The 24,508-nt window shown below is 40.7% G+C and overlaps 1 protein-coding gene across 3 annotated transcripts; it reads right to left on the bottom strand.

Annotated features, from left to right (window-relative positions):
- Nucleotides 1-2,190: 2,190 nt before the first annotated feature.
- On the bottom strand, nt 2,191-24,470 carry LOC308371818 (diacylglycerol kinase alpha-like). Of its 3 annotated transcripts, none has more exons than XM_080846812.1 (24): nt 24,443-24,470; nt 22,419-22,522; nt 22,094-22,170; nt 21,510-21,642; nt 21,145-21,219; nt 20,970-21,019; nt 20,493-20,567; nt 19,633-19,749; nt 19,313-19,430; nt 19,010-19,098; nt 18,678-18,788; nt 18,438-18,536; nt 17,697-17,768; nt 17,445-17,518; nt 16,649-16,723; nt 16,181-16,266; nt 15,957-16,046; nt 15,527-15,687; nt 14,843-14,907; nt 14,438-14,528; nt 14,101-14,281; nt 13,562-13,682; nt 13,388-13,448; nt 2,191-2,328 (listed from the first exon to the last, which is right to left on the bottom strand). In XM_080846812.1, the coding sequence occupies exons 2-24, from the start codon at nt 22,495-22,497 to the stop codon at nt 2,236-2,238; spliced, it is 2,193 nt and encodes a 730-aa protein (XP_080702938.1). In that variant the 5' UTR covers nt 22,498-22,522; nt 24,443-24,470; the 3' UTR covers nt 2,191-2,235. The 3 variants fall into 3 exon arrangements, with proteins under 3 accessions (XP_080702938.1, XP_080702939.1, XP_080702940.1); XM_080846813.1 differs by having other exon boundaries at nt 17,697-17,765; XM_080846814.1 differs by lacking the exon at nt 2,191-2,328 and adding an exon at nt 11,975-12,747.
- Between the last annotated feature and the right edge of the window lie 38 nt (nt 24,471-24,508).

The raw sequence follows: 24,508 nt of genomic DNA, 5'->3' as shown, positions 1-24,508 counted from the left end.
CATAGAAAATATATACTGCATTTTAGCTAAATATCACGTTTGTTTATTTTAAAGGTAAGCAGCTCCCTTGCCATGTTAGTGTTACTATGCTGCTTAGTTACCGATATGGAATGAAGTGTCTGAAGTCTCCCCTAGTTTCTAACGTCTGATTCCCTACATGGTTATGGTTACAGTATTTAGCATTACGAAAACAGATAAATATTAAAAAACATAAAAAAGCAGTAATACTATTACATACTATTACATTTTAACTGCATCGTGAACTCAATAGATTTTCCTATATAGTAAGTAAGTGAGTGGGCAAGTGGAGAAAACGAACACAGCTTATAGGCCTGTCGTCCGGGTGTGTGCCACAGGGTAGAGAACATAAGGCTAAGAATAGCCTCTCAACAAAGTACAACACCTACACATACCACTGTGGTGTTAGTCTGCATGGTTCAACTGACTGGCTTAACATTTCCAAACAGGAGTTCTCCACCAGACAGAAGGGATGAAGCCATTTGTTTTTTAGCAGCAGCCAGTTAAACATACCCAGCAGGTGCTCATAGGGAAGGGGTAAAGCATAGCCATAAAACAGGCTAACTGACCTTTTGCATACATCATTATTAAGTTGATGGATGATGACAGCTACGTATGCTGACCCCCCCCCCCCCCCAGGTTTTACCTGTCATTATTGTGATATCGTTTCAAGATATTTATGTGAAAATTATCCACACCATTTTACAAGGAGAAGCCTACATCTACCAGTGGTTTGCATCAGTGCACAGTGTCTTTCGGAGTTAAACAGTGGCTGTCACAATTTTATGTATCAATATAGGGCTGGTCATTGGTCACACTCCAAATATTTAATACAGTCACATTCCTTTACAGCTAGTAAGTAAGACCAATTACCTTAACATGGTATTTTGTCTAAACATTATTTTTGGTGTTTGGTATCAACAAGTCAACAATTCGCCAAAGTGATATCCACAGATACAGATTTCTGGTAACCTTCAGCAGATCAAACTTGTGCGTAGGCCCTATAGGCTAGTCTATACCTCATGGTTATAGTCCTGGTTAAATTTTGCTATTTTATCTGTCTGTTTTTTCTTCTTTGAATACCTAGTCTCAATTTCTAAATGTTTTATTTCAGTCTATTATAGTGTGCAGGGAACAATTTATCTCTGAGAGATTACACACAACAAAACAAAAAAACAGCATGAGAGAGACTTCTTTTAAATCTGATGTGTCACAAATGCACCTTTACAGTGGTCTATCTGTCTTCAGGGAGGGGGCTGAAAAGCCATTAGTGGCAAAAGACTCCAACTCAGGCCAGCTCTCCAGGGGACAGGAAGCAAAGCCTCAGACCTTACTCTGGTTAAAAACGTAGTTTATCCAGGAGGTATTAGTCTTTACCTTTTTTTTTTTTCAAACCAGCTGAGTTCGAATTGAGTACCAAGTCAAAATACCACAGCCACTGTCAAAACACAATGTGAAGAGACCCGTAAGACCATCACTTTCTGTCATTCACCTCGTCACGCGTTTCTGTCATTCACCTCGTCACCTACTCTTTACTATCACGTCTCTCCCTACACCTGCAACAGGCTTCCACGGTCGTTTTGTAGTGCAAAATACATTAAATGTTAAATCGTAGCCCAGCCTATTTCTAGGGTATAATATCTGAATATATTTACAGCACTGCATCCATCGCGTAAAATAGGCTATATCAGAATAATTCGTAACACAAACCAAATGTGCTAGACAAGTGCTGCACTTTTAATTATCAAGAGGACTAATCATTTTTTCACGTTTCTTATTTCGAGGTTTTACATCCATAATAATAATCCATTTGAGGGACTTACCTGCGTAAGAGACACCTGTCGCACGTGCTTTCATCAGACTATCCCTTCACGCTGAGTACTTTGGCTGCGCGCCGCTCGTTCTCAATAGCAGCCTTGTTCATCACCTCACTCCAGCACCATCTCATACAAGCGAGTTCGACTTTGTGATAATGACCATGTCTTATATGCCTCTCCTTAAATTTCGAGGCCATGGCGATTGGAATCACGGGGAACCCAGCTTACTTACAGAAACAGAGTGGGCTTTTTCTTCCTAGAAGCCCTCTACGCAATGCGATACCCGTTTTCCATCCAGATCTACTTCCCCCCTTGTTCCACTCGGCTATTCACTTACCATAGAACGAACAGCCGATGCTTGTCTAGAGCAGAACAACGGAGGCAGGTCCCTCCGATGACGTCAATCAGAGGTACCCATTGACGTAGGTGGAATCCCTGCCAGTGACGTCAGTTCAAAACGAGAGATCCGAAAACAAAGAGGGAAAGTGGGCTTCTAAAAATAGAAAGCGGAACAAAGGACGGGTGAATGAGACTTCCATGTAGTTAAAATGAGGACTGACTCCAGGCTTTGTAGAGCAATTTTAATATGTCTATCCCTAAGTCTAGGCCAAGTCTTTTTCGTTAGTAGTATTTGTCCAAGAACTTTTAGTCTGAGCTTGTAACACAGATGTTACACAACTATGGTCTTGTAACTTCATAGCTCCTGCATTTTCTTTCAAATGTAGAGGTTGCTATGGTATAGGCCAAACGTTGTACTCCTCTGGTCAATTTGGCTGTATAACGTTTTTGTGCCATTACCTATGTGAGTCACTTTGAATCACTGGACCTTAAGGCTAGTGGTGCAGAAACAACTATAGTAAGTAAGAAGATAATCACGTGGGCTAATTATAATATTAGGTTGCATTATTCAAAACCCATTCACTATAAACTCACCATGTCCACCATAAACATGTCAGTTATGAACATGTTATAGGCTACATAAGTTGTCTTCCTTTTCTCTACATGACTTCTCCTCTGTCTCTTCCTTGAAATACATGTTGGGATAGTGGTAAATTAACACTTTTGCAGACCTATCGCCTGCAATAGAATTGAGGATTGCCGGGCTGTTCTTACAAATCATAATGCATGTACTATGCATAAATCTCAAAGTGTTAACTGTGTTAAAAACATGAAGGGTCTCTTTAGAGAAAAGACATACAGTATCATGAAGGATGTGGCTGAGGGGGAAATTGCTGTTCTAGCTTTCTCTTTTGGGAGGTGCAAAGGGTTAATAAAGTGATGGTGGTCTAAAATGGAATTGCAGTCTATGCATGTGAAAATCAGGTAGGTTGATGGTCAGAAATGGGTAGCCTGCAGATGCAAATAATATTGTTGAAAACAGAGTTGTTTCCGATATGGGGCAAATCCAGGGGCGGACTGGGGGGAAAAAGTGGCCCGGGAGTTACTGTCAGACCGGCCCACTCAATACACGGCGCGCGGCCCACTAAGTACACAGCGCGCTGCCCACTCAGTAAACACCGCTTTGCCCACTCGATGGATCGCACGTATCGGTCAGTGGCCTACTGGGAAAAATACCCATACACTTAACATTATTTTGGTTGATTACAAAGAAATTACATCATATATGCCTAATAACATTTGGATCCACCAATTTGCCTGGATGGACACATGGAATAAAATGATACTGGCTATTGTAACACTCCAAGGTAGGTATAGTTTGCAAGATGAATAGTATCAGATCAGATCAGATGGTTATCAGATCAGATGGTTATATGTATAACTACAAAGCCTATTGGTAAGTACACTCAAAGCGTATTAGATAAATATACTTGAAATTAGTGCTGTCAAACTATTACAATATTTAATCGCAATTTTTTGTCTATTATAAATGTCCCTTCATTTATTTTGTATCCATTTATCCATGTTTTATTCCAGAATCATCTATCTAGATAACATATTAACATTGTTTATAATGTAAGTGTTATGAAACGCAAGCTTTACTTGGCCAATTCAACACCTTTAGATAACATATTAACAATCTAGATAACATATTAACATTGTTTATAATGTAAGTGTTGGTGTAACACAGTGATTTTAGCATAACAAACTAGCTGGTTAACTTATTTGACACAAGTTACAGTATTAGAAATGATAAGATTGCCCTATTTACAACTACCACCATGCATAGCTTGCTCATCGATTGTAAGCAAGTGACTACGGCTAACATGCTAAAATAGATAATCTCGATGTTGACAACAGCTTGCTTATTTTACCAGATCATAACGGTCTCAATTTAAGACATACCGTTAAGGCCGAATTATGCTCTGTTTTAGACGTAACGCCTAAGCACGTAATTTACACAAGGAACTTGTTTTAGACAAGTTTTGATTTAAGGTTCGTTTTAGACGCAGAGCGTGTTGCAAGGCTTGTGTTGCGTGTTGCAAAGCAAATTGACGCCAGAACTGTAGATTTATTTTGAGTTAAGTAAGCCTATTTATTGCAGCAGGACAAAGGAAAAAAACTTACCGGAGCATGAAAGTGTAGTGGGCGAAAGGCTTGATGTTATGAATACATGTGTTACACAAAATACAAATGTTGGCAATTCAGTACCAGTGGCGAAAAAGACATGACGCAAAAGTTCGTTTATTGACATCTTTTAATGACTGCGACAGGCTTTAAAACGATGTGTTTATGAGTTACATTATTTAAGATGAGGTGGTAAACGGTGAGAGAATCTCATCATGTTGTCAATGCTTGTAACTACAATGGTGCTGGCCATCAGTTAAGCCCACGTTAATGTTAACTTTTGTATATGAGCAGACCGGGCTCATTCTATCAAAATCGCGGGTGCAATTGATTGATTCACGTCAATATGAACTCAATGAATGATAGGCTACCACCATGACTCACAAGTGGTGGAAAATGAATATGAAAGGATTTGTTCGTGAATTAGCACATTTTCTCCTAACAATCGCGGGTGAGAATGGGATATTCTCTAAGGTAACGGCAGGTTACTGTTAACTTTTGTATATGAGCAGACCGGGCTCATTCTATCAATCTCGCTGGTGCAATTGATGATTCACGTCAATATGAACTCAATGAAAGATATCACCATGACTCACAAGTGGCGGAAAATGAATATGAAAGTACCTATTTGTTCGTGAATGACCACATTCTCTCCAAACAATCGCGGGTGAGAATGGGATATTCTCTCCATAAATTCGCGGTAATTTAAGCATTCTATAAGTATTTAAAGAGGATTTGTAAAGGAGTTCATGTCTTTGGACCTCTTCTGTTATGTTTGTTCCTAATCCATAAGAAAAGGCTTGTGAGACGGTCTGCAGGGTATTCATGATTTAAAAAAATGTCTGGGTCTAAAAAAGGCTGTAGTATGCTATTAACCCGGAAACGTGAGACTCTGTGAAAGGTTGTGGTAGCCGGCCAATCACAGCCTTTGCGAGCTGTGTAGGGCCGTAGTGTTTTAGTCGCATAGTCAGGAATTTTGGGCGACGCACTTAAGCACGTAAGGGGGGATATTTTACCCCGCAAGGGGGGGTTATGTATCTTACGTGCTTACGCGTTACGTCTAAAACAGAGCATAATTCGGCCTTTAGCTAGGCTTGCTGTAGGGAACGTTACCTCATCTGTGAATAGCAAGCTAACATTTAGCAAGGTCAACGCCACATCTTACCTTATCACTGTCACCAGTCAGTGGTTTTCCAAATAAAATGTAGGCTAGAGTAATTGACATTTAATAACACCTAAAACTAAATCAGACTGACGGAAGAGATTGACAGAGGCAGCAGCAAGCTGTGCCTCATCCGTGTTAAGGGCTAGGGCTGACTGCACACGTCAATACAGTTGCGTGCCCTGGCTGCCTGGGCGTGTTGCGTGTATGTATGCAAATCCAAATGTAAGAATCCCAGAATCCTCTACCCCATCGGCACAGCTGAGAACACTTCGGCTGTGTAAGAACCAATTTCCAGGTGTTCATTAATAACGTAGAGATATGGTCTTACGTTGAACTTCCGAGGTCCGTAAAACACATTTAAGAAGTAACGTAAAAAAAAATAAAAAAAAAAATTCGAAAAATAGTCACCATAGGTGTGAAGACAGATTGCAAATAGGAGTATAAATTTCAGTCAGTGCTCCTCAGATGTTATATTCCTGAGAGAAAACTGCATTAATGTTGTCTTCAGGAACTTTGTAAGATATTGTACTGGTATGCGCTGCGATTGAGCCTGATGGCGGTGGGCCGGTTGATGATGGTATTGGGCTGGTGTTTTGGGCCATCGGCCCACCGGGGATTTCCCCGGTATTCCCGATGGCCAGTCCGCCCCTGGGCAAATCCATATGACAGCATCATTACATTGAAAAAGTGGGGGCATTATTATTGAATTGAAATGTCTTATTTTATTCGGTCATTCTTCTCATGCTTTGCATTTTACCCCACTTTAATTTTGTCTACACACTTTATAACGTATTTGATAGACAGTAAAAAATATCACAACAATCCAGCAATGGGATCAAAACACTGGTGCATTATGCAGAATTTGAGAACACTTTCTGGACCTTGGACAAACGTCATTAATAGATTTGAATGGTGTTTTAGCCGTTTGTTTGACCATCGTTTGTCAACCATTTTAAGTCACACAGCTTTTGTTTTAACCCAAGTCAGTGTCTTAATACAACGCTTATTTGTTTGTAAAATATATTCCTGTATTTGAATAGCCTTTGCTCCGTCGTCACGGGAGGTCTTATGGGTCTGGCTAAATTATACAACTTCTACATGACCCTATCCCAGCTGACCACGGTGCGGATCGAACGTCTCAAAATGCTCTCTTTTCGTGCTAAGTTCAGTTTCAGTAGCTGACAGGTAACAGGTGCAAGTAAGGATGACAATATCAATCATGTTAGTGTGGATTTTAGTCTCGGAAAACTGTCAAAAAAACGAATAACTTCTGGACTCGAAATAGGAACTCTTCTTGAGCTATATTGACACCATTGAAGGGACTGTATTCTAAACCTCCTTCAGTGTGTATTTCACCACTTTACTAGAGCCCGACTTACCAAAAGCTCACACTAGTTCCGTATTGGCTAATGGCTATTGAGCCAGATGCGTTCCAGACGGTGTGTGGTTAAATCAGGATACCCAGCGCCCCCACAAGGACAAAGCAAGTACTGAAGCTGTTAAGTAAAGTGACCGCCCATGGATTTGGCTTGTGGAAGTTTAGCTGGACAATATAAATCTAAGTCAACGTAATACAAATGAAAAGGGACTGCCTCATTATAATTATAATGTGTTATCCCATATCTGTGCTCATCAAACCTAGCAAAATCTAGACTAAATCACATGAAATAACTCACCTGAAATATTTACATTTTTTAGGTGTGGGTTCACCTTTCTGTTAAAAAAAATGAAAAAGCAAACACCTAGCTTAGTTCTATTTCTTTCCCTTCAGCAGTTTAACCTCGCAAAGAAGTCAAGTGTTACCAGCGACTACACAGTCCCATCCCTAACTCTGTCACACGCACACGCCTTCCAATACATGAAGCCTCACACCCTGACATGTATGTATCAGTATGCTGTAATGGCTTCCACGAGAGGAAAACTCAAAAACTCAAAACTCACTCAATGAAAGTGAAACATTTTGTCATCTCTATATTTTACCATGATAAGTAAAATTGAATAACTATCAAAGGAAATAAAATTCAACCTTTTGATTCTTCAACTTCTTAATGAATTGCAGCTGTCAAAAATAACAGCACTTGCTTTCTCATTAACATAGGTAAGCATCAAAAGACAACCTAGGTAAAGTGCGTTGTGGTCTGAGGCCCTTCACATATTGGGGGATTTCAGGGAATGGCATAAATCTCCACCCATCACCCAGGAAAGCTATTGTCTTCCCAATTTGAAAATCATTCTTAGTCAATGGCTACATTTTTTAATTGAGCTTTACATGTACTACTGTTAAGATGTCGGCCTTCTGGCCTTGGCCTGTCCATCTGGCTCAGAGATTGTGAAAGTAAAGTTAAATGTAATGTTTGCAAAATGTTAAACTATTTAACTAACACATGACTTTTTAAAGTTGTAGTTAAACCATCTTGCTAGGACAGTGTATAAAAAAAGTTTACAAAAAAAAAAAACAACAGGAGTCTTGTTTATTACTACAGGCTAGCCGACCTCTAAATAACCGGAACCTATTTTGTAATGCAGCCATGCTTGAATGACCACCCCTGACCATTCTTGGTGTAAATTGCTGTATAGTGCAAAGTCAGTAAGCATTTCATGTCCAGGCAGTGATTGCACGAGGTACGGATCTCACGTTACACAACTGGGGGTATTTCCCCCTCTTCAGCGCTCCTAGAGACCTGCCAGAGCTCGGCAGGCTAGGAGGGGGGGTACAGGGTGTTGGTTCCACATCACATGATCCTATAAAAGCAGTCCTGGGAGTGTTGGAAATGTTAACCCTCAGTTAAGCGGCGCTACACTCTAACCTCAAAGGCCTTTTCTGGCGCGGCGAGATGAGATCTGCGAAGGGGCACCTAAAAGGGGTCTGGTTTCCTTCCAGGACAATCGTCATTATTCAGACGGACACAAAAGTAAATCAAAAGAGAGTCTTAAAAAGAGTAAGAACTCTCAGAGCCGCATAGTCTTTCAGTTCCAACTAGACGCACCACATAACGGAGCGTAATATGACCACTGCTTGAGAGAATGAGCAAGAATTAAGTGAAATAAGATATTTTCCATTCCAAGAGAAGTGCTATCTTGAATGGTTACGTTTCTGCCCAACAATAAACTAAAAAGTTTGTTGTTTATCTTAGTTCCTGAAAATCTAAGAAACTAGGCCTATAGTTTGTGGACATGACGGCTGTGTACTGATAGGATGTGAAGCAGTACCTATGAGTTAAGATATATTCTTGTGCTGAATTTGAGCATTTTGTTAAGTTTATATGTTTACATAATCAACAATAGCCTATGAGCTTCATTGCATAACTGTACTTGGCATTTCTTTACAATATATGCATGTTTATATAAAATGTGGGATAAATAGTTGAGGACAGGAATATGTGTGAATACAATAGTTAATGTAGAGTGAATGCTACATATAGGCCTACAACTATCGACATTTATAACAGGGCAGGGGTATACCCTATCAGCGATCACTGGGGTAAAAGCAGAATGTGCAAACCGCCCCAAGTAGCAAAAGGTTAAATTATTTAACTGCTTAAACAAGTGAAAGTGGACCATTTAAATTTTGTAACTGTTTCTAAAACAATCAATTTTGTAAAAAAGTCAATTTTGAAGATACACCAAACTATAGGGCCTTATACATGTGCCACTGAGATCAGATCAGTTTATCGTATCGTATTCGCGTGTAGGTGTGAAGATTTTCAAGGGAAACGGCTCTTGTCGTTACCTGTATACATGTGCAAAATGTAAAGCGGTTACATTGCCTCGGGCATGCGCAAAGACCACGGAGATGTGCTCCCACCTGGTTTGTTTACTAACAACATCAACGTGGATCCGCATCGGGCACAGGCAGTGTAGTGGCTTAAAGTTCCCTTCTTTCTATCAGCATATAGTTCTTAATATTTCCTTTGAATAACCACTCTCGGATGGAAAGAAAACGAGTCTACGCGTGGATGTGTTTCAACAACGGTAGAAAACTGTGTTTGCTCCGTCTTTTACTGGACTCATAATTATATGACAGTGGTATTAGTTACAGTTGAGACACCCGAAATAACTTGCATGCGCAGCAATCCTGAGACGTGATTTTTAGTTTGCACATGAATACTAACGTCTTCTTTGATCCCAGGAAATTTGAGCACATAACCCATCTCCCTTACGGAGATATTGGCGAAAGTTAACCTACTTCATTGCAAACGTCTAGTTTTTCAAACGTGTCTAGTTTTTGTGCAGTAGTGAATAGAGTCTCAGTCTACTACACCATACATAGCATATCATGTTTGTAGAAAATGATTAAGGTGCAACAAATGCCAATAAGCATATTTCAATTAAATGATTCACATTGCAAGCAAAATGGTGCGGCTGGAGCACAGGGAGGGACAACGGTGACGCAGTTTGGATGTAGCGACAAACATTTATGTTCTGTAACAAACAGTGTTAACCAGTATGTGAGTAACGTGGCTTTTATTAAAACATAGCGTGTGTAATGTGTAGCTATTTCATTCCGTTTATTAACCTTTCCGGCTGTCTGTATTACTAGCCAGCAGCAGACGTAACGGAAAGGGAGCATTTTACTCCCCGGCAATCTCTCTACAAACTTCCATACAGACGCGGGATCAGCAGAGGAAAATCTACTTTCCTTTTGGGAGAAACCAGGCCAGTCGTTCCCACGACTACAGCACCTTGCAAAACGAATTATATGCGTTCCAGCAACAGGTGCTGCGAGTGAGCGCTCCTTCAGTGCAGCAGGGCGCGTTATAGAAGCCAGGCGAGAGCGCCTGAATCCTGACACTGTAGATGCTATTTTATTCCTGCATAGTGCTAAGACAAATTCTAAATAGAACGAAGGTTAGGCATATCAGCAGAGGTATATTTTGGTTACATTAGGATGGCTACGTTTATAGCTTGCGTTTTGGGCGCACCACAATGCCAAGAAGTTTGTCGCGACTGTAATGGCATATTTCATTGTGGGGGTGATTGATAGTTTAAGGCTTACGAGACACGGTGTTTTCTGATGTTTTACTGTCCTCTCTGTCTCTATCACACACACACACACACACACACACACACACACACACTAACGGAAGCAAAAAAGGTTTAAATTAAGTGACATCCCTCAAATGTCGCGTCTCCCGCAAACCTGCAAGCTATGAGTCAGCTGTCAGTATTGGAAGAAGCCTTAACGTCGAAGATGAAACTTCCTGGGTTATTTTGTTTCGTTAGGCTATTAGTTATATTTTAAAACAGCCAGTCATTGTAGCCTACCACTCATGGAATAAGGAATTTCAAAGAGATGATGGAGTGAACTTTCTAGCCTCCTGTCACCGTCTCCCCCAGTCACGCACGGCCTCCCCCATGACACATCGGCCTGATTTGACACGCCCTTTTGTAAGACGAATTAACGTGGTAAACCACCTCTCTCGAAAGGCTCAGACGATCGGCGGAAAAACTAACGGTTTACATCTAGACCCCTTATACATGAGGCAATTGTAACACGCTCGCGAGTTTCTATCGTGGTAGGCGCAATGTAACCGCTTTACATTGACGCATGTATAAGGGGCTTATGTTGGAGGAACAGAGGGAAACATGTGGTAGCTTGTTATAGCAACATCTTATGACAGATTTGTTTGAAATTCTATATGCCACTATGAATGAGCCTGCAAAAGTTCATTAAGACTGAAATTTGATTGGCTTTTGGGGACCATTTTGCTGAATGAGCCCAATGGGAGATGTAAGCAAATGTAGCCAAGCATAAGCATACACTTAAGCGTACATTTCAAAAGTTTATCTTAAGCAGTTCTTGAGATATTGAAATGTATCAGTTGCATCGTCCTCTATGGATGAAATTTCACAAAATCTGGCATGCATCCAAAGTGGATGGTAGTGATGCAGAGTAAGACATTTTGTGAAGTTTGAACATTTACATCACAGGATATTGGCTAAAGAAGTTCTAGATTTTTGCTTTGACCATTAATCAACAGGTAGTGCCACTCCACAAATTAATCGTAATCAGCTTGGGTAATAAGCTTACTAGTGGAAAGCTTGCAATTCAATTTGAGAATTTACGTTTTTTGAACTATTGTCCAAAAAGTGTACATATTGGATATCGTCGACCAAAAATTGGTGGGCAAAAAAAGCGAACCCCTACATCTACATTTAGGAATCATAAATAAGTAAAACCTGAGAGATTTACTTCCACAATAGAAAAAAAAAAAAAAAAAAAGGTCTTACAATTAAAGACAAACTTACTTTCTTTTAGTAATATTATAAAATAAAGCCCCCCTATATTATGACGGCCATAATACTATTACAATAGAACACAACACACCATCAATCTGGTCATGAACTAATGAACATTCCTTAGATTGGGCTATTCCAAATTATCCTATTGTTTTGAATTATAATAAACACCTATGTATGTCAAAATATAGTTATCAAAACAATTTCAGTATCAGTTTATTATGAATGTTAAACACATTCCCAACCTGAAGATTAGTAGGACAGACTACACAGGTTAAAACAGAATAAACATGTCACTGTGCAAATACAAACAGCAAACCTATACATCATGTTCACAATGCGACTATGTTAATAAATACTTTCTGAGCTTATTGGGGAAAAGCATGCCAGAATTAGTAAAAATTAAAACATTTGTTTGTTGCCAACGGATAATACAAAAAAATGAGAGCGATAATGGAGTCTTAAGCCTTCAGAGTGGCCTCATATGTTTAGTGCTAGCCCTAGACTTACCACAGCGAGAATTTGTCCCCTCCCCTTCAAGCTAAAATGTAGTAAGCCACAAAATGTTAAATGCAATCAATCTGAAGAACTGAAATAGGATATTTCTCCCTCTTTAACACAAAATGGTATAATATAACACCTGTTGACTATTGAGAGTTGAATTTAAAAGGACACTGAAATTAACCGTGCTTAGAAAAGGCCTGTTGAGGAGTGACATTTGCGCATGTTTCAAGTCAAATCAGTTTCTCAGTGGTTATTAAGAGAGCAAGGAAATTGTGGTTGATGATGTGATGAAAGTCGGTTGGACTGACAGACAGATAGTCGGACACGTGGGGGGGAGGTCGAAGCAGAGAAAGCAAGATCAGGTAATAGACTTCACAGGGCACTCAAGTTTCTTCTTCATTTGTGGTGGAAGAAGCCAGAAGATTTTACAGGAGCCGCCATCAGCATGTTTGCTTGGTTCTTGTGGCTGATGTGAATCTTAGGTGGAGAGATTTGGAGAGATGTAAATAAACAGAAGATATGTCATATCTCTGTATTAAAACATTTAATCTCAACAGTCATGAAGTATTGTTTAGGTTTCTTTTTCAAAATACCTTGGTGCTGAGAATTCCTTAAATCTTGACTATGCTACTTAGATATACTCCAGACAACAGTCTATTTGCTCCTTTCTGACAGGTATGTCATCCTGTGTTTATTCCAAACAGTCCTATTTGTTACTCTTATGCATTAAAGCAACACTATGCAACAATTTGCCTCTTTCTAAGCTATGTTTTTATGAATTTTGGTATAATCTTCAAATTTTGATTGTACTATATGGCCATGTGAAGGACAGATAAAGACACCTGTCATTCCCACAGGCTGTTTAGGCTGTGCACTATGTAGCTCTGTTGTCTGGGTCAGAGCACCCTATGTATATGTGAGAGCTCTCACAGCATGACATCGCCCACATCATTGGTATAATAAGACGCAAGTTAATATGTTAGCAAACTTTTAACTGCCAACTAGGTGGTTAGTAGTGTTAGCATGCTTTTAAGGCAGGTAGCTTGCTAGTTTTAGTCAAAACAACAACAACAAAAACCTCCATAATGCTGCATTAAGATGTTTCCTTTCAACTCACTGTACTTGGCGGCTGCATCCATGGCTCTCCGTCTATCTGCATGGGCAGAGCTTTCAATGTCCTGTTGGGAAAATCAGAGATGGCCGGAGTCAAAGAGGGCTTCAGAGAATCCTACAAAGGCACATCCACATTGTAGCTGTGAAAGGAGCAGTTGCTGCTAGTCTGCATGAGCACCTGATTGTGATGTGGGCCGTCTGGGCCAGTCTGCGGCCCATGCTCTTCAGGCCTGAGTAAATCTGACCCATCTCCAGAGCTCCCTCCAGGCCAACCACCTCCAGGCGTTTATCACTCAAATCTGAGAAAAAAGAGGACTGTTTTTAAGTATGTCCAGTATGCCTGTGAGTAGACCGAGTATATGTTCTAATGAATGTAATAGTCTAGTTCAGTGCAACACTGAATGACACCTCTAGATAAAATGAATAAACTGCCAAGGAATAGGGGGAGATGAATGAAGGGTAACTGGCAGTGGAGTATATAACATTAGCCATAGTTAATAAGTAGCCGGACACTGCGTACTACCTCTGCTATCTGTTCAGACATATTCTGATTCTAAATGCGACCTTCTATCAAGTCAAAATCAGCTTGTTTTTCTGTGGTGACACTAGAGGCCTGCACCTTTGAAAGGGACATGCGTACGTCTAGAGCCACTCTTTTATGATATTCTTCTTGCATACATAAAAGACACCTCTTTAGGATATATCATTTATGCATACCTTGTGAGCTACTCTTCAGAGTGTCATGATCTGTAATGACATCGGGAACGGTTGTGTCGCTCTCTGCCTCGTCCTTCCGTGATTCCCCCCACAGGTTGGAGCCGCCGTGCATGCTGGGAATGTTTAGAACAGCAACACCCTGAAGGTCCAGACTACTCAGGTCCAGTGGAACCCCACAGCACTACCAGGGAAAGAACAGAGATATAGAGATTACTGACTATCAGGAGGGGGTTGGATGGGGAGGGGGGTTAAACCAGTAGGAAGCTTGCAGTGACAGTGTGGTTCAGTACAGCAGAACCACATAATGTTGTAGCATTTAGAAGTGCCAGTCTTTTACCTCAATAGAGAGACAATCCGACAGTTTCTTGCAAGAGGCAGAGAGGGTCTCAGATGTGGCCAGTTCGAAATAATACAGCTTGTTTTTTGCTCTTAAAGACAGAAAGGAAACAATCAAACCATTTCTTAGGTTGTCTAAAAAATGTTGTCTAGAACTTAGTTTCAACTAGCTCTTACTGCCGTTCACCCACACTATAGTATCCTTCAAATTATTCAGTTAAGAGTATTTAGCCCACAACTTGTATCTATGCTGTGATTTCTGTCACTCTTCAGGAGCAAATGCTGCGTAATCTTGGGTTTACTTCAACATTTATTTGGAAAATCAGCATGACCTAGGACATCAATCCCCCCCATGACTCGATCCTCCATTTAAAAGATGAACATAGATAAAGAACTGCAGACTTACCTGCTATTGAACTTCTGTGGGTTCTTCTCCCTCAATGCGTGGAATCGGTGGGCAATGGATGCATCCTGAACATAGTAATACTGTGTTAATACCATAAAACAAATGTATTTTGTATGACACATCTCTCAACTGTCAGGGAATTTAAGCAAAATCCTCTATCTAGTCTATGTAAACAGAGCGTGGATTCAGCCTGGCTGAGAAAGCAGCAAAACTTGAGCAGAAATAAAGGAAGTCTATCTGCTTCTTACAGATCATAACGTACTGTGAAGGAATATTTTGGCATTTCTCATCCAAACCTTCAAAAAAGCTTTTAAATAATAGCTTATCTCACCATGTCTATTCATTCCTGACATAACTGCCTTTTCTGGAGTATCTTAGCCAAAACAAAAGTTTGTGACATTTGAAGATTTGAATGGTAAAATTCTCAGTCCAAATGCGATTGCTGTACCTGCTGCTATACACAAGTACAAATAATAATAAATCATTTTAAACTACAGATGCAGAGCTATTCCTTCAAGCATTATGAAACTGTTCTTTTTTTAGAACTGTTTCCTACTGAGGGGCACCGGGGTTTCACTGGTTCACTGGAGCTGCTACATTTGGGAGGACAAAGCGAGTTGTGTCACCTCTTTCAGCTCACTGCTGTGTTTCTAGACTCCTTCCTCTCACAGGGCCTAAACTCACCACCCCAATAGAGAAGTAGTTGTTGATAATGTCTTGGGGAACAGGGTCTCCTTCCTCCTCAGGGTTGTTGGGGATGACCTGTACACTCCAACGGTCCATGGGAAGCCTTACCCCCCCTTCCACCTCTTTTAGGATATCACTGAGGTCTGACCCTTCATATCCTTCACACACACACACACACACACACACACACACACACACACACACACACACACACACACACACACAAGCACACACACACACACACACACACACACACACACACACACACACACACACACACACACACACACACACACACACACACTTTTATCAAAGCCAGTCTATACCCCTGCAAGACTTAATTGAGTGCAACATCCAGTGGGCAATGAATAGATATTCAAACGACACACACAACCCATGTTTTACAGAGATGTGAGAGATGTCTCACCTCCTCCCCAGCGCAGACAGCGGGCGAGGTCATTGCCTGTGCCAAGGGGCAGCACCGCCACTGGGGGGCACACTGGAAGGTCAGATTTATCTGCCAAAAACACACACAACAGGTTAGCATCTTGCTAGTTTGGCTTAGGAACATTAGCAGTTAATATAAAACTAATGTGTCTGCAGGTATCACTGGCATTTTGTGCCGTTGATGATTATGGCAACATTCCTTACCAATAGCATCTAGGATCCAGCCAACTGTGCCATCACCACCACACACCAAGACTCGGTACTGCTGAACGTTTCGGAAGAAGTGAAGCCTGCCAGTCCAGCACACATAAATAATTGATAAATATATTAAAAAATAATAGTACAAATTACATTTTGCCTTTACCTTTAGCAGACACTTTTGTCCAAAGCAACGTACAAGGAAGAGAACAGTCTAGCTAAGAGCAATAAAAACCTGGTGAAACAATACATACATACATACTTTACATAAGAAAGAAATTAGCAAATTAGTGTCTGAATTCTACTTGAGCTCAATACTCATATAGCAACAATTAACATAACTTTAGGGTAGGGACCACCCTAGGATGCAGTACAATACAGTGCAATACAACCAACAACCCAATGCACTATATGCTGACTGCTTATATAGGACTAATATATCAAAATTATACTGTTGGTTCATGCATGCCTCACCCAGGGGTTGGGCCCCCATTGTTGAGGTTGAAGACTTGTCGTGGATTCAAGAGGTACTGCAACTTCCTCATGACCCTAATTAAGTAGTGATAAACAAAAAGCAGAAGAAGAAGTCATGACTTATGTGACGACTGATAGAAATCATTGTGAAACTCTGACTATAATCAAGTATGTCTGCCAAGTTGTGAGTGAGCCCGAAAAGCTTATTGAACATAAGAGTGGAGTGGTTTAAGTAGGTCTCAGCTGTTTATTTTTATGGTCTGAAAGGTCAAAACTGGTTAGATTTGACTGAACTTTGAGCACAGTGACAAGGGACAAATCTGAATTGTGTACAACGCCCAAGACATATCTTGCAGGTGAAGCGGTATCACTATCTTTAAAGGATAAAGGGCTTCACCAGTACTCAAAAGGACCACAGTTCTCACAAATAACTGATCACTTTGCTGCAACACAAACAGGGTTTTCTATATTGACAAAATTAGCATTTTTATAAAAGCATGTTATTGGTTGAAAATGGCTTAACATGTCATATGCCAGGCTGATGCTGACTTACAGTCGAACATTTGGGACTTATCCGCGTAAAAAAAAACTGTTTCCCACCTCCCCCACTCCCTGCCTGCAGTATGATCTTCCTTTTCATCTGCTGATCAGGACTGATCATTCACAGGAGTTTATGACCCCCCCCCCCACACACACACACACACACGCATTTATAAATTATGCAGTGGGTGGAGCTAGGCTGAGAGCTGGGGGTGAATCCTTCAGTGTGCCGTGCGGAGATTTCCTCATTTCTCACCTCACTCCCTGTTTCCCTCCACTCTTTGGATTAACGAAAACTAGGAGAGGATGAGTTTGTGGTGGAGGAGTGATCTGAAAGAGATAAAGGGTAAATTAATTTTCCTGTTGCTTGGAAGTTGCTTGAAAGATCTAAACAAGGCCTGATGTTAAACATAACTGCAGCAGTCAAAGGGATGTACTAATGTTTCAGCTAGTAAGCCTGGCAAACTAATCAGTGAGTGCCATATGAAGTGTGGAGAGGGAACCTTACGTGTAAGTGGGTTCCTTCTGATGTCATATTCATCAGAACGCTCTCCCCACATGAGCTGTAGCCCTCATCCTCCTGGCAGACACAAAGACACAGACACACAGACACACACACAAACACACACACACAGACACACACACATACAAATGTGTCACTGTTACTTATGAGCGACCTGTAATACAATGATGTTAGAGAAAGCAGTCCCAGATGCAGACACTCTTTAAAAAGTATGACACGGTCATGCCTGGGCGTTAATTCATTATCATTATAAAACAATTGGGTTCTAGCGCGTAATTTAGCTGTTTCTGATTGGACGAGAGACATTCCATGCTATAGGTTATTCGCCAACATACCTACAGTTACGGAACTTTTCACATCTTAAAATAAATCACTCCGCGATGAAACATTCGCATTGATGATAACCGTTAATTCAAAGTTTTTAAAATTCCAAACCAAGACGTTGACAATGGAACTATTTTTTGTTGTGGAGAAACAATGGCGAAATAAACCATTTTTAATCAATAACTTCCTGTTGAAATGTTAATTTGTTGATAGTAGAATTGTTTTATAAAAGCAATATAGCACTCGTGGGAGTGGGGTAGGTAAGGGATAATCCCACGGGTGTTGTTGCCTACGCCACTCGGCCTTCGGCCTCGATGGCTACGGCCGAACACCACCCGTGGGATTATCCCTTACCTACCCCACTCCCACTCGTGCTATATTGCTTAAATAATGAATAATTACCTTGAGAAGGGGACTGATGCACCATGGGGGCAGGATATGGTCTCTCAGAGGTCCACAGTCACAATCAGAGGAACCCTGAACCGCACACTCATCATGTCGCTACAAAATAAAGCATGTCAGTAACTATAGACTCTCACATGCTGCTGGTCCTGCTCTTCATGTGAATTTAGATATACTGTTATACTGTATATTCTTATTTTTAGATACAGTAGCATCAACATAGAAACCCTGTCTCCTTACTATGAGGTGGCACCACGCACAGCGTTTCCCTGCCAGAGTTTTAATCTTCTTTTGGCAAAAGTCACATTTACTAGAGTCACTCTCTGTCCTGATCCAGTCATGAGCGGGGACCTGAGGACCAGAGACCATACACAGTCAGCCAGAAAAAAAACACACACACACACACAAACACACACACACACACACACGCACACACACACACACACACACACACACACACACACACACACACACACACACACACACAAACACTTTACAAGGTGTTGTGAGATACAACCCCCCCCCCCCCCCCCCAAAAAAAACATTTAATCAGTTCTCTCCTGCAGCCTCACCCCGATCTCAGCCTTGTTCTTGACGTAGGTGCGCACACAGGGGGCAGTGCTCTTGTTGGCACAGCGACTGTGGACTGTGTACTTACAAACTGTCAGCACAAGAAAGAACAGAACACATTTAAACCATTTCAGTTCATCGTGGACCGACTGTAAATAGAAACTCACTACAAATGCCCTCGTCATTATTGCAGACTGTATAACGTAAGCAGGCAAATCATTTTTAATTAATTTAAATGAAGTATGATGTAGCAATGTAGCTTGGCTCTGACATAGAAAAGTGGCCCTCTGCTGGTGGGAACTCACCACTGCAGCAGAGGCCCTGTTTGCGGAGGCCCATCAGCATTCCATCACACACACAGCAGTAGGTGGGCTTGGTGAAGTTCTTCATCCTCCATGTGTGCTGGCTGTCATGCTCCGCGTTCTGACTCCAAGCCAAACAACATGCGGACACATTATTTTACAAGCTGGCTGGGTGTCAGGTTAGCCGGCCTGTGGCTTTCTTTAGAAAAGAGCTGATGCAGCAAATGTCCCATGGAAATGCTGAGCTAGGGCTTCTGAATTTCAATGCAGCTTTCCGGGCTTAAGTCAACACAGCGCATGAGTCAATCGATGAGTAAACTTGCCTTTAGACCAAGCAGCACTTGGAGAGGAACGTTGTTCATCCCTCCCAGAATCCACTCCTGTTGGGTCACTGTCCCGCTGCTGTCCGCATCTATGGCTGTCATTGTGTCCTCTAGAACCTGGGTTAATTACAGTCAACTGTGAGCAACCGTGCACTCGCACAAAACATTGAGGGGTCTGCCCAGTATGACAAACAGTAAGATGGCCTTTGGAAAAAGATTTTTAAAGACACTATGTATTCATAAAGCACTTCCTTCCACAATGAAACATATTCTGAAACAAAACAAGATACTTGGTTGAGAAGTAACTAAAGACAGGCCTTGATGTTAAATTAAATCACTAGTTGATAGAATTTGTGCCACTCTGTCTTCACTGCTCAAGCACAAGAGTTGTTTTTTTCAGAGGTGGAAAAAAGTAACTACATTTTGCAAATCTATGAAGAAAAAACACCTGTATTAAATAAGCAGAACTCAAATGTGAACTGATAACTTTTGATTAAACATTAAAGGTACAGTCTGCGATTCTGGTGAAAGATTGTTGATAATTAATATAAATTGCCAGGCAATTTACACCCATCCCTTCTGTGCTTGTAAAGCAATGTGTTGATTGGCTGGGATTGTTTTATGGCCTGGTCTGAGCCACTGTTTGTTTCCAATTCTGATAGCCTGAACTGTGTACCAACACCAGAGTTCTTTTGAGCACACACACAGAACAGACAGTTTGAGGACCTTGAGAAGAAATTAGCTGAATTTGACAAAAATTGTTTTGGATTAGAATTGCAGACTGAACCTTTAAATATGAAATGAACTTTAAATAAAACACTCTCCAATGTACGGTCGAAGGAAATGAAGCAGTCCTTTACCGGTCTAAGCTCTGTCACTTCCCAACCCAGGTAATCTGCTGCTCGCATCATCTGGGTTATTATAGCGTCCACTTCCTGGAGTAATTCACAGGTATTTCACATCAGTGAATCAAATATCAGATAGGATTTGCATATCATTTGCAAAGGTAAATGTACAATCAAAACATTAGCCTTAACTAATTAAGTGCCTTAACTGACCTCCTTTGGAATCTATTACAATGAACGGTTCACTGTGTGAATAGTTCACTAAGCAATATATGGTCACATTATTTGGATATAGACTATCTACAGACCATACATGTATAGAACCATGTATAGACCATCTATCGTTAATCTGCTCAGAGTATAAACAAACCATATGTAAATGGTTACCTCTGTAGGATACCCAGTATGTTTAGATTATAAACAAATCATCTGTAAAGTCTCTGTTTGTTACCCAATATGTTTACAACTGAAAGAAATTCGGATATTACTTACTGATTTATCCAGATAGCCATTGCCATCTTTGTCATATAGTTTGAAGGTAACTATAACAGCAGCGACAAAAGAAAAGACGTGTCTTTCAGAAGTTGCTGTTAGTACTACGGCCAAGTTCTATTTTTTTCCACCCAATGTCATATGAAACAGTCATTATCACCATATCAAGACTTACATTCCAGTTTATCCCTCGGCTTGCCCTCCTCCAACACAGAGAAGTAGCAAGACATTGCCTTAAGACAAACATAATCTACAAGAGAGGCACAGATTGGGCAAGACAGACAAATGATCAGCATCCACTCAATACACATGGCTATAGTATTGCATGATTTATCATATTTTAAATGTTGATTAGCTATTCATCAGCACTGTTAAGCCTAAACCTTGTTGGAGGTCATGAATTAACACAGTTTTCTTTGATGGCCTAATGTCTAAAGTCCACAGAAGGAACAGAAACTATTTTTGAGGAAGGATTGCAAAAGCTATGTGTGTCTACAACAGACAGCTTTCATGGCCCAACATGGTTCCTAGATATTTTACCGTCTCTATGCTTTTCTTTGCACAGCTCAGAGTCCTGGAAATACTGAAAGAGATGTTGGCAGAGCTCGGTGGGTAGGTTGTCTGCTTCCAGGTAGCTCTTTAAGAAGAGAGAGAAACCAGTCCTGTCCACATGCTGTAGCAGAATTTGAGTAGAAGGGACCATGAGTGGAGAGGAGAGGAGAGGAAAGGAGAGGGAGGAAAGGGGAGAGGAAGGAGTAAAGGTGTGAACAGAGGAGAGAGAGAAGGAACAGAGGAGGAAGAGGAGAGCAGGTATAGAGTGTGTGAGTGTGGGGGGGGGGTGGGGGCATGTTGAGATGAAAATAACACAATGAATTGATGTATCAGACACTACAAACACCTCACCACAGCCGTAGACCTTTCTGTAACAACAGCAATTTCATTAACTTACAGAGATGTAATAATAACTGAGAGAGAACACTATGTTCTAAACCTAATCTGGTGATTCTGCCATGTAATGCCCTTGAGAACATATTGGCAGTTTTATTAAAATTATAGGATTTGCCAGGAAATGTTTGATCCAATTTTGTTAAAAGCAAGAGAGCGACAATTTGTAATGTACTTACGTCTCCAGACTTATGCTGAACCAGCTTCCCTCCTGTATTGAATTCCTTCACAACATCTTTCACCCTCATGCTGCTGTCTGTTAAGTAAGGCACATGCAATAGCCAATTACTCTGTGTTGCAAACAAACTCTATGTGGCATCAAATGACTGAAGACAAGCTTGCTGGGGGCACTGCACTTATGATATATTCACAACTAAAAGGCCTTGTTACGCAAATACTCTACATATCAACATGCAGATGTGAAGTGCCGGCTAGAAGAGAGGCGTTACGCCCACACAACGCAAGGAGTGCTGTCATTATCACTGCGACAGGAAGGACACTCACATTCCATGTACTGCTGCAGCTGGATGAAATCAACAGGATTCACATCGGCCCCGCATGACTCAGCAGCCAAAGAGGTCATCTCTGATGTCCACTCTAACTTAAAGCTTAGAAACACAGAGACATATACATAAGAGACCAAGAAAATAAGAAACTGGGAGACAGATAATTAGATAGATAGATAGATAGACAGAGAGAGAGAGAGGGAGAGAGAGTGTGTGTCAGTGATATTGTTAAAGATAATAGAAAAAAATGAGACATATACTGGTACAGAGAGAAACAGACATTAGCCTCCTTGCCTATAACCAAGAGTATATAAGGTCATGGAGAAGAAATGTGGCTTACAAACAACTTCAAAAGACTTTGATCCTGTTCGGGAATGGTTCTGAACCTTTCAGCCACATCCTTGGGCCCATGAATGACACAATAGCCTGGAACAAGTTTTTCCCCATTCCAGAGGAACCGTCCTCGGAGCGGAACGTCAATTTGCAGATAACCACATGGTAGATAGCACTGCAACAATGTCTACATGAAAACTTCCTTGAAAACCCTCACAGAACAGATTTGACCAAGGCAAACAGTGCTATGCTTCATATCAGAAATCATTAACCCAATTCCAAATCAAGTGGTCACACTGGTCTGCACTTAAGGCAAACTGGTCTGCACTTAAGTAGTCCATATTTTGTCGCTCTAATCTTGATTGATAAGACTCAGAAATTATAATCAAGCAACCATAAACCACAAATGGCAAATATATATGGTTTCCTCCAAGTGCCAATGGATTTGTTGAGATTTCCAAAAGGAAATGTCTCCTATAGAAAGGTGGCAAATATTAATACTGTACAGTGTGAGAGCATGTAGATGACCTGAACTGTGAGGTGGGGTTTTAACCTCACAAGCTGAACAGGTGTGGCCCGCTTTAAGCAGGCCACACATGGTGTCTTTGGTGCTATTATGTAACTAATACTGTAGGATTTAAGATGTGAATGATTTTATCTGATGCTGAACAACAGAAAATAAGAGAGAAAATTAGGAAAAGATTACATGACAGAGATTAAGGTACATCAAAAAACGATGTATTACTAGAATTTGAGGTTATCTTTTTGGTATTTCCATAGACCACATTGTTTGGTTAAATATAATTTATTTGGGACTAAAATGTAAATGCCATGCCTATTCGATGTATGAACCTAAACCTCCTGCATTAGTCATTTATGAGTGCAAAAGGCTAAAAGTATTCGCGAAATCAACACATTTGGGATTTCAGATATCTCCAATCTGTGTATTGCATAGACCGAAACAAATCCTTTTTATACTGAAAATGATTAATTTCTGTGCCAAACCTTCTACGGCTGCTGACTCACAGATTTGGCGGAGATATGTCAGACTCGATCCAGAATCATCGGCTGCCTCAGTTATCGTCGTTATGAAACTGTCAGCAGTTGACAGTTATTCTTTGAGAAAATCATTATACATTTCGTCAAGTCCTACGGTTTTGCTACTTACTACAGAGGATCAAGTTACAAAACTAAGAAAGCATGAACTAAAGCGCACACGCGACCTCTGAGATCTTATCATCCAGAAGTATGACACCTGATATCTTCCGTGAGCTCTTTGTCAGTGCCCTTTACAAAATGTTATGTATGGATATTAGCCATACCTCATTAGAGTGAATGTAAAAGCCCAAGAGCAGTAGACCGAGACACACAATTCTACTTGCTACAAAGGCTATGAGTGAAACCAACCGATTCACAAGTTATGCAGACTAACACGTCCACGCCTTACTGAAATCGACGGTTTCAATCAACCTTCTTCAATTACTGCAATGCTTAGTAGTTTAATGAGTCTTCTCAACAACAACTCTCACAAGAGTCAGTGAGGCGTTAAGTGACAGCAAAATCAGCTTGCTGCAAACGCTTAAAGAGATCGTATATGATCGAGCAGAAAAAGAAAATACGAGATGATTTACATTTTCTTTACACGAGTTTCAAATTCAACATAGTATGAACATAATATGAACTACTTACGGAGACAGTTGTGCCCCGACGTTCAATAGGCTACTGACAGGACTGGCCTAGTCCGAGTGTAGGAGG

Source organism: Sprattus sprattus, assembly GCF_963457725.1.
Source record: "Sprattus sprattus genome assembly, chromosome: 10".
NCBI classification, from domain to species: Eukaryota; Metazoa; Chordata; class Actinopteri; order Clupeiformes; family Clupeidae; genus Sprattus; species Sprattus sprattus.
The sequence above is the reverse complement of the archived record's forward strand: the minus strand, read 5'-3'. Positions and strand labels throughout refer to the sequence as shown.